We start from the raw sequence: 11,040 nt of genomic DNA on the forward strand, positions 1-11,040 counted from the left end.
ATTGCGGTCATCGTCTATTTTTTTACGGTTCTGTTAAGTGAGGACCGATTCGGATCCGAATTTATTTGTGAGGGACCAAATAATCAAAAAGATAATGTTAAGGACCAAATTAATAAAACGACTTAGGGACCACCTTTGGCCTTTACTCATGAAAATTTCATCAAACCCTGAATCTTGCAGTTATTTTTCTTTTTCCTAAATTAAATTTTTTTTTTGTTAATTTCATGCACTTAGAGTTATACTAGTAACTTATACATCCACAAATAAAAATTTATTAATTTCATGCACTTAAGATATTTGTTATACGGTGCAGGTATCATATCTACCAAATAATTCACAAACTTTTTAACTATCAATGGCCCATATGGATCAATTGTCGATTGGGAATCCAATCACATAAATCTTCAAGGATCATATTTAGTGATTATAATGATTTGGCAATACCAATATATAACTAATCGACCAACAAGAAATGAAATCATATTGTATAATAATATGACAACTTGAAGCTTTTGCAATGTTTTAGGGGTTGGTGTTTGGAATCAGCACCATGGGGTCATGGCCCACTAATTTAGTGCCTTAGTTGTGAGGCTATTATTAATTTATTACTGTATAACTTATACATCCACTAATAAATGAGGGGTTGATTTTAATTATGAGGTTGTAGATTTATTTTAGGGATATTGGGCATTGGTTGGGTCATTAATCATTTTTATACTGTACAAGGTTTTCATTTGGTGTTATTGATGCATCTAACTATATTAGTCTCTCCAGAATAATTAGTCTTTATAGATAGAACTCCCTCCATTCTTTCGTAGTTAAGTTATTTTTCCATTTTGGGAAGTTCCCTCATAGTTGAGTCATTTCCATATATAGTAATTTTTTTCCTTTTTCTTATTTTACGCTCTCATACTTTATTCTCTCCACTTTATTCACTTTTTACTTTATTCTCTCTACCTTTTTTCTCTTTCTTATTTTTTTATCTATTTATTTAACACACCCAACATTCATTTCTTAAACTCCGTGCCGAAAAGTTCTGCCTCAACTATGAGGGAACAAAGGGAGTAGTATTATTTTAGAAACAAAATAGTAGACCAAATATATTATCATTTGGTATTTCTAAATTCTACCCAATTACAATTACATGTTTAATCGTGAATCATGAAAATATAAAATCATAACCGATCACAATATGGCTGATTAATAGTTATGTTTCATTTATAGAGTTTTGAATTTGATACACTTATTTGCTTCTACCTATCGAGTCTACTATAGTTGTGAACTCCTACTTTGTGTCTACAAACACAATTATTTTTTGAGATAATGTCAGTATAATTATAAGTAACAAGAACTAACACATGTTACAAATCTAAAATTTTTTATGATACATGGTTAAATCAAAATCATCCGTTATTCTTTACTAAAAAAAAAAATCATCAGTTCAACCCAAAAACAACCAAAAGTCAGTGATTTTGAATTCGAACCGCAACCAATAGGTCAAACTAGAACCGTAAAAAAGGCAGAACAATTACAGTTTCGAAAACGGCATACCTGCTTTTCTGCATAAAATAGTCCGATTCCCGGCTGGGACAAAAAAAATCGACGGTTTTGAATCGAAACTAATTTCTGGTTCAGCAAAGTTGCTCGGTATAACCAATCCGTTAAATAAGAAAAACAGAAAAGGAATTATAGTGTGAAAAAGAGTCAACAACGCAAGTAAGACTTCGCTGTCAAAAAAACGACTTGGCTAATGAGCAAATTCCAAAACTCACCAAAAAAAAAGCGATCAAAAAGCTTAAGCAACCGACACTCTCACTAACCGTTTTCGACGCAGACACCACCAAACGCCCTTAGATTCTCCGTCGTCGACCGCCGCGCACGCTACCACCGGAGACGGCTATGATGGCGGCTATGATGTCGGAGAAGATGGTGGACCCCACCCCAACCCCCGCCCCCTCAATCACTCGCAATCCTTCCCAACAGTTTTCCGGCGAGTCTCCATCCGTTCCGCCCTCGCCGGAAGCACCTGATCGCTCGTCCTCCTCCACTCCCAGTCCTTCCAGGCAGCTCGATCTTCAGGTAAATTGTCGAATTTCAATTGTTTTTTTTTTTTTTTTTTTTTTTTTTTTTTTTTTTTTTTTTTGAAGTGAAAAATTCAATCGTAATTGAACTTATGCTATGTGAAATTGCTTGCGGTGGAAGATAGGGCAAGTGTGCTTATTGCTTTGGAATTGATATTAAGACATTGATTGTTTGGGAGAAAATTCGAGTATCTCCAATTTGATTTTATTGGAGCGTAATCGCTTTAAAACACATTTCCATTTTTCGTGGATAAATTCGTTGTGTACAGCTACTTTAGAGACGATTGTATTTGCCGACTATACTTGCATTGGATGGTTTTAACTGGTTGGGATGTGATTAATTGACGATGAATGGGGATAAAAGAGTTCTACTAGTAAAAACAGGAGGGGGTCATATTGAGTTTTCAGACTATTAGCTCATCCTGCCTCCGCTATCATTTTCTCATTGATGGAGACAAATGTGACTCGTGTACTGTCCCCAGTTATTATGAATTGAGTTGATTAGCTGATGGGTAACTATTATGTTTTCTTACAGGGTCAACCGCCTACGAGACTAGAAGAGTATCGGCAGCTGTTTCGTCTTCCACCTGATGAAGTAACTAACTATATTGTTTTATTATTGAGTCTGTTTGACAAATTTGGAGGAATTGTATATGTTTGGTCTTACTTGGATGCGTGAGATGAGAGACGATGGGAAACAACATATGAGCTGTATAACTTCACGAAATAGTACACCTCTATGTTTGCATTGCTTATGATTATTATTTCTAGCAGTGCAATATTTCAGCATTTCTTATCTAACTAATCAGTGTTACCTGTAACTGTTCTGTTCCTTATAACTTTTTTGTGGCATGCTTCCTAATTATCTAAATCATTTTTTCATTAATTTGATGAGTATTTCCTGTTATGATGAGCGATTGAGTTTATTTTGTTAAAGGTAGACACGGATCAGGCACTGCCAGTTTGCTTTTCAATTTTCAAATAAATGTTTTTGGTCATGGTAGATGGTTGAATTCGTATGTATTAGACTTTGTACATCATTTACTTCATTTTCCTGAAACCTTTCAGGTTCTCATCCAAGATTTTAACTGTGCCTTGCAAGAGAATTTTCTTCTTCAGGTAACTTATACTGCTCTGTTCTATTTCTTGTTTATCATTTTAAATTTCAATCTTGATTTCATGCTGCATGAATTCTATATTCTAAATAGATAATATTCAGTGTCTGTTCTACCATGGATTTGAACCAACCTTTATTTATTTGTTATTTCACAAGGTTTAAAGCCAACTGATATTCCACTTCACTAATAGATTTAATTTTTCTCCTTGCAGGGTCATATGTACCTTTTCGGTCACTATATCTGCTTCTATTCCAATCTGTTTGGATTTGAGACAAAGGTCTGTTCTAGAGTTTGTGATTTTCTTTCTTCTTTAACTTCTTAAATATAAGTTTGGGTACTATCTATATTGTGGCTATACTGATTCATGCTGTTTTTTTTCGATAATCTGGAATAGTATCATATGTTCAATGACCATGATGAATTTATAATTTACTTTCTTCCTGAAACTTTTATCCAAGTTTGAGTAGTGTATATATTGTGGCTATACTGATTCATACAGTGTTATTTCAATAATTTAGAAATAGTAGTATCATATATTCCATGTTGTAGTTCTTGATGCATTCCTGATTCCTCTTCTTTCTGGAACAAATATACTCAATAAAGGAACACAGATTTTTGACTTGTTCCTGTCTATTAAGGAATACATAGTTATGTATATTGATATGTTTATGGTCATTGGTGATGCCTCAAAGAAAAATGTGATACTCAACTGCTCGAGGCTGCTAAATTCACTATGCTATGCACAAATGGTACTTATACTTATTTTTATTTTGAATGTTTAAACTTTAATTGACTTGAAATTTCAGAAAATTATTCCATTTACTGAAATCACATCAATACGAAGAGCAAATGCGGTAGCTGTTTTTCCAACTGCTATAGAAATAATAGCTGGTGGCAAGAAGGTATCAGTCTATTTGCGTACAGCTTTGTTGTTCAACAGAACATTATTTTCACATATAATTTAGGGTATGTTATATATGTTTTTCTTTTCATGCAGTACTTCTTTACCTCTTTGTTATTCCGTGACGAAGCATATAAGCTTATCAATGAAGGTTGGGTGCACCATGGTGGTGGATCTAAGGAAATTACAGATCAACAGGTTACTAAACGTGTTCATGATTAAACTTGTGCTCTGTTTCCAAACATGGACTACTAGTTTGTTTAAGTTGCATCATATCTTTTCAGTATTTGTCTTCCAAGTTTCTCATGCATTTGCCCTTTTACTTTTTCTTCGATTTGTTTTTATCAACTTGATGTCATTTTCTGGAACTGAATTAGTGGTTTGGCATAGAGCTTAGCATTAGCTTGACTTGATGCTACGTATTTCACAGTCTTAGTAATATCTGTTATTTCTGGAACCATGAGATCTAGTCTTGTGAATGAGGGGATATAAGCTTTTGATGTCTTCTTGTCACTGTTCTATTGTTATCATCATATTATGAAGTTGGAGCTGTTTCTTGTTCTCTGTACGTACGTATATACACATACGTGTGTGTGTGTTGATAGGTATGATGAAAATTAAAAAAGGTAGATGTTGGCATAAAATCATACTCCCTCCGTCCCCAAAGAATATGCACTTTGGGTTCAGCACGGATTTTAATGTAAAATTGGTAAAGTAAGAGAGATGTAGAGAGAAAAAGTAATTAAAGTATTGTTAGTGGAGAATGGGTCCCACCTCATTAGAGAGAAAAGACTTTCCAAAATTAGAAAGTACATATTCTTGTGGTCTTGTGGGACGGACTAAAAAAGAAAGAGTGCATATTCTTGGGGGATGGAGGGAATACTTTATTGTCATGAATCGTTTGTTAGATTTTTATTGTGCTTGTTAACTTTACAAGTTTGTCATCTCAATGAAGCTTGTGTTGGCATAAAATCTTGTGGGTTAATATTGCTCATAGCTGCACATATTTGGGTGATTATTTTCTCTTGGCCTCACTGTATTGTATTATCTTGTTCTTGTCTAACTTAGGAGCCAAAGCTTGATGCATCAAGCCAGGAAAACGGAAGCTATATAGCTGAAAAATCTATTAGCACCAGACAATCATTGGATGAGTCAGATATCATTGGAAGGTAACTATAATATGGTTCTGAAATTTAGTGAGGCTAGTGAAGTGGTTTTAGAGCCAGTTTTGCTGTAACACTGTGATTTTCATTGAATTTATGATACCTGGGATCTGTCTCTAAATGGCCAACATGTGTAACAAACAAATAACAGAAAATACTGCTATTGTGGAAAAAGGTGAAATTAGACCATCCTCTTTAGCAGAGACAGAGAAATTTGAAGCAACTGATATTTTGATGTTAGGGTTTATGAGTTTCATAAGTCCATTTACAAAGAGATGAAAGACTGAAAGTATAGACTCCTATTTACATGAAATTTTAATTTCACAATATGTTGATAAAGCCTTGGAAATTATATACTCTATGGTTTCTTAATAAATTGGGGTAATTGACAGTTGACATGAGCCTTAATTTAAAGGGTTTGCTCATAAGAATGTCCACAGATTTGATCAACGACTCTTCTTGCTTTGTCAGCAGATACAAATATATGTATGCCTAAGGCGCGTACTCTTGTTTTTTTCTTGCTTAGCAGCTTAAGGTTCTCTCCTACTAATAATCATAAGTACCTCTCGATATAGTTTTTGGTCAGCAGTAAACACATTATCATGTAGCAATACCTATTTTTCATTTGAGTTTCCAACTGGACTGCTAGGAGTTTAGTACCTTTTGAGGTAAGAATGATACCCTGGGAATGTAGCGCGTCAAAATTTCATTTAAATAAGAAAGGGTGTTGCTCTGTGCACAGTGATAACAATCACCTCATATCGGAGGAATCCAAACATTTAGCCGATGGTGAGCCTGAAATTATCCCAACATCTTCAGTCATAGAAGTTAAGGAAGAACCAAATGCACTGCCTGCTCCTGTTACCGAGTGTTCTTCATCAGAAAAATCTTTTACATGGGAACCTGAGCCTACTGATGCTCCTGGAGGTTAGCCAATATAATACCAACTTGGGCTTCCGTATGTTGTGAGTTAGTTCTTAGAGGTTGTATGTTGTACCAGGTTTCTAGATTATTCATGTGTGAACATATTGATCGGAGAATGTTCTTTCTTCAATTTCCACTGCATCTTCAAACCTTTATCCTGATTTTGGGTTTACGTGATGCAGTTCCTGAAGGCTACACCAGGGTTGCAGAGTCAAAGTTTCCGGTAGTACAACTAATTCATATGTAATGTTGATTTAGGATGTCATCTTATGACTGGATTGGTCATGAGCAAGCTTCATCCAATTATTGAGCTTCCTTTTATTTTGATGCAGGTACGAGCAGAGGAGTTCTTTAATATATTCTTCTCTGATGATAGTGTTAATTTCCATGAGTCGTTTCATGCGAAGTGTGGTGATAAAGGTGATGTGTGAAGGCATTTGATGGCTTGTTATATCCTTATAGTGTCTTGTCCTTTGTTACTGGTGATCTTTTATGGGGTTTATTACAAACTAATCTTGAGTTATATTCTGTATACAGAAAATCTCCACAATGTTTGTGAAATTCTAACAGTGATTGAGTAAAGACCTGTTTAAGGAATGTTTTAAGAAAAATTCTAAAATTTTAAAATTTCAAATGCCTATTTGTCTTTGTTTCTACTTATAAAATTGCAAACAGTTAGGGAATTTGTAGACAAAATAAAATCTTAAGGTGGCATTTGCACTAATGCAAGAGTACATTTTTCATTCAAATGCATAACTTGGTTACTCCCTCCGTCCACGATCAAATGTCCTAAGTTCACTTGGCACGTGTTTTAAGAAATGTAATGGAAAGTGGGTAGAAATAGTTAGTGGAGTGTATATTAGTTTTAAAATAAAATGTGAGTAGAATGAGTTAGTGGAATGTGGAGTCCATTACCAAGTAGTCAAAAGTAAATGAGACACTTAATCCTGGACGGAGGGAGTATTTTCTATAATGGCAAACATCGGGGTTAATATATGTCATATTTATATGTTATTTAACCACTGTGCTTGACGTTATTTACTGTTTCCCTGACAGATTTCAAGTGTTCATCATGGCAACCTCATGAAAAATTTGGGCATACTCGTGATGTATCATTTCAGCATCCAATTAAAATTTATTTTGGTATGCCTTGTTCAAGTCATGTTCATGTCAGAAATGTTGTTTCCTGCCTTAAGTGATGCTTGGGAGCTTATTCTCTAACGTTCATGCATGTCAGGTGCAAGATTCGGTAGCTGTCAAGAGGTTCAGAAATATAGAGTTTATAGGAACTGGCAAGTTTCATTATTATATATACTCCAGTATTACTTTGTTGTGGTGATTGTTATTACTACTTGTGAAGATGTGTTATAGAAAATAAGTAGAAGTACATTTATTATAGATCTTTATGATTGAATGACTACACATGAGTTATAATTTTTACAATATTTAGGGATTTTTTTTCAACTCTCCCCTACATATAGCAAAATATTATGCTGAGTCCTTTGGCATTAACCGAGTTAAGCATGAGGTTTTCTTGGACTGTCAACAACAAAATAGGATATTTTGCGGATATCTCTTGCTAGTTGCTATATGATAAATTGATTGGAAACGATGTTTTTCCCCGGTCATAGCTTAGCAAATGGGGAATGCTCAGATGACAAGGTTAGCAAATGAACATTTTCATTCTTAGATATTGATCTAGTCAAATTTGTGGAGGATATTAGCTGTCAGAAGAATTATTTTGTAATTTTTTCATCTTCATAATATCTGATAAAAGATATTGAGCAGTGCTACTTTATATGCTTAATATATTATCGTTCTGGTGTGATTTACTGCCATAATATAGGGTAAACTAGTAGGTTGTCCCTATGTATAAAATAGTCCATATGACCCTTTCAAATTTATTTCTTTGCAAGTTCATGTGTTGTTTTTTGTTGAGGGGTGAATTCATGTTCGTCAATCTGAAAACCGCGAAAGGGTAGTTATAGCATGTTATTATACATGGTATAATGATTGTTCCTTTTTTAGTCGGTCAAAAACCTAGGCTACCTATTAACCATAGTAATATATTTACTGAAATGTATGAGCTCAAATGACGTTGATTGATACGTTTTGGTCAAAGCAAGCAGTGAGATTTTCCATTCTATTCTATAAGATTTCGGTGGTGGTTGCATAATATTTGTCTGCTGGTTGAAATTTATTATCTTCCTTACCATCTCAACTTTATTGCAGCCATTTGATCATTGATACTTCTCAAAATATTAGTGATGTTCCATACGGCGACTACTTTGCTGTTGAGGTTTGATTTCTTACATACTGCTGAGACACTTAAAGCTAGTTGTGATTGATTCTGTTAGGAGCATACCTGATTTATTTTTCTAGTCATCCTTGTTGCTCTATCTTCCCTCCTCTATGTCATCCTGGTCACCTTCATCATTGATTTTTTTTATCCCTTCTTAATTACTAGAGAGAGGGATCTTATTCTGTTTTATTGATTGTCCTTATAAGGGACGCTGGGATGTCGAGCAAGTGGGAAATGATTCAACGCCTTCCTGCACTTTGAGGGTTTACACCAATGTCGCCTTTTCAAAGAAAACGATGTGGAAAGGTTTGCCTTCAAACATATACATTCTATGGAAAAATTCTTGCCCATGAAGAAGAAAGAATATTATCTTTACATATATAACAATACATGACACAGACTATTATCTTTACACATATAACTTTACATGATACATTGGGTCCAGAAAACTGTTCGTGGAATGAATGATATTATATTGCAAATATAAAAGTATGATACAGTATCACATGATCTGAACTGTTAAGTTTCTGTTGCTCCCTAGGCTAGATAGATGCTATCGTTAGATGCTGTGCAAGAGGATACTATTGATACTTTAGATTCCTAAGGCACCCATCAAATACAATAATACATAAGAAATCTTTTCATATACTTTATGTCTGTAACTGAAGGAAATAATATCAGGGATAGCAATCCATTAAAGTCATATCTTCACTCTGTACGGATGCATAACTTCTTTTATCCGCCCTGGCCACCTGGCGTTCTGTCTGCATACTTACTTTTTAGCGGCCCGACCTAGTTGGCTCTGTTCCTTCTTTTCTCAGACTAGTGTGTGTTTTTGGACTTTGAGGATTTGCAGTAAATAAGTGAAAGAGCTTCACAGAAATATTGGTTTGATTGCTGATTGGGTGCTAATTTGCAGGCAAAATAGTACAGTCTACAGTGGAAGAGTGCCGAGAAGCTTATGCAATTTGGATAGACTTGGTATCTTCCCATTCTTGAACCAACAATTTTTCTATTTTGCCTTTTTCCTTGAATACATCTGGCGCAGTTGATCTAATAGACTGATAATTCAGGCACATGAGGTGTTGAAGCAGAAGAACTTGGAGAAAGGAGGTATTTCTGCTGTTCATATGTGCCGGACATGGAAATACTAATTATATAAGTTCTTATTTTGTTATGGATTATTTTTGTTAACTTCGTCTATTTATCTCATTCTATCACAAAAAACCTGGTTGGTACTAGCTATTTGATTCTGCAAATCTCATCTAATTCATAGGGGTTTCTGCTTCCAACATGAATACAAATATAGTTCAGCCAGAAAACCAAGCAAACAGTCTGCAACACCTGGAAGCAAAGGCAAGTGATCCGGGAATACCAACTACCTTACCTGATGTGGCTGATATGAACCAACAAGTCACTTATATTCCACAAGGAAATGCCAGCCCGGCATTGACTGGATCTCTGTTTAGAGATACCTTTGCCAACTTCTGTACATCGATAAAACATATGAGCACTCCATCCCTGCTTCTGGTCGTTACTATTGCTGTAATTCTTGTTTTAATGCAGGTAAACTTTCCAACTGATTACATGGTTGAAATTTTCTACCTTGCATGTCATTTTAATTTTGGCAGCTAGGATAGGAGAACCATTGAGTAACTAGCATATAATCGGCAAATTAGAATCTTCTTTATTTATGCCAGAAAGTGATCTCCTGGGATCGCTCGAGAGATCACTGTGCTCCATATTAGGAGTAACAGATTATGCAACTGCATTGAGCCTTTGTTTGTTTGATTTCTACAGCTAAGCATCCTCGTCTTACTAAGTAGACCCCAGCGGATCCATGTGATCCCTCAGGCAAGCTGCACGAACGGCATGGGAAATAGAGGGGACGCAGTCGCCTCAGTTGGTAGGCAAATCAAGTATCTGAAGGAGGAGATGCATTTAGTGGAGACTTTGCTGGAGAAGATGCAAGATGAGCATGCTCAACTAAAAGAAAAATTGAGAGAATTAGAGCTGTTCAGGAACTGAGATAAAGGTGTTTTGTATACATGCTGTGGCATTCTTTTATTTTAGGTTAAAGCTTCTCTTGTCTAACCGAGTTTAATTGTACATCTGTAAAGAAGGATTTCTGTATTTTTTATGACTATGTCTATATGTGATGGTGCAATTGATGGTTTAGCGTTTCGGGGCTGAAGTCCTAATTTTAGAAATTTGAAAATTATTTTGATTTTTGTAAACATATAAAAATAATGTTTATGTCTGTATATAATTAGTTTAGTAAGGGTGATAACTCATCTAGGGATGAAAATTTATGAACAAAAATAATTTTTTTTCATAAATTTTCATCCCTAAATGAGTTATCACACCTACCAAACATGGCTGTGTTTAAATATGGGGCATTTGATACTCTTTTATGCAATGATTCATAGTATTTCTTTTTTAAAACGTCTATTTTTAGCAAAAATCAACTCTTTATTTTTTCTTCATTTTACTACTAATTGAAATTTTTAAAAATCCCTAGTCAGTAGTACTAGTAAGTTGTTAACTGGGC

The 11,040-nt window shown here is 34.8% G+C and overlaps 1 protein-coding gene across 1 annotated transcript; it reads left to right on the forward strand.

Annotated features, from left to right (window-relative positions):
- The first annotated feature begins 1,758 nt into the window (after nucleotides 1–1,758).
- Nucleotides 1,759–10,667, forward strand: LOC125221630 (protein VASCULAR ASSOCIATED DEATH 1, chloroplastic). The gene is made up of 18 exons (XM_048123804.1): nucleotides 1,759–2,079; nucleotides 2,617–2,676; nucleotides 3,150–3,200; nucleotides 3,411–3,476; nucleotides 4,006–4,101; nucleotides 4,197–4,298; nucleotides 5,169–5,269; nucleotides 6,006–6,190; nucleotides 6,370–6,410; nucleotides 6,520–6,607; nucleotides 7,244–7,330; nucleotides 7,425–7,479; nucleotides 8,420–8,486; nucleotides 8,696–8,795; nucleotides 9,409–9,470; nucleotides 9,563–9,602; nucleotides 9,766–10,055; nucleotides 10,290–10,667. The coding sequence occupies exons 1-18, from the start codon at nucleotides 1,900–1,902 to the stop codon at nucleotides 10,515–10,517; spliced, it is 1,899 nt and encodes a 632-aa protein (XP_047979761.1). The 5' UTR covers nucleotides 1,759–1,899; the 3' UTR covers nucleotides 10,518–10,667.
- Nucleotides 10,668–11,040: the final 373 nt, after the last annotated feature.

Source organism: Salvia hispanica, chromosome 4 (assembly GCF_023119035.1).
Source record: "Salvia hispanica cultivar TCC Black 2014 chromosome 4, UniMelb_Shisp_WGS_1.0, whole genome shotgun sequence".
Lineage (NCBI taxonomy): Eukaryota > Viridiplantae > Streptophyta > Magnoliopsida > Lamiales > Lamiaceae > Salvia > Salvia hispanica.

What these genes read in the sequence shown, in the direction of transcription:
- LOC125221630 (XM_048123804.1), top strand. Translation starts at nt 1,900, where the DNA reads ATGATGGCGGCTATGATGTCGGAGAAGATGGTGGACCCCACCCCAACC. An exon ending in TGTTTGGATTTGAGACAAAG is followed by an intron (nt 3,477 to 4,005) that starts GTCTGTTCTAGA and finishes TTGAAATTTCAG; the next exon opens with AAAATTATTCCATTTACTGA. An exon ending in AAAGAAAACGATGTGGAAAG is followed by an intron (nt 8,796 to 9,408) that starts GTTTGCCTTCAA and finishes GCTAATTTGCAG; the next exon opens with GCAAAATAGTACAGTCTACA.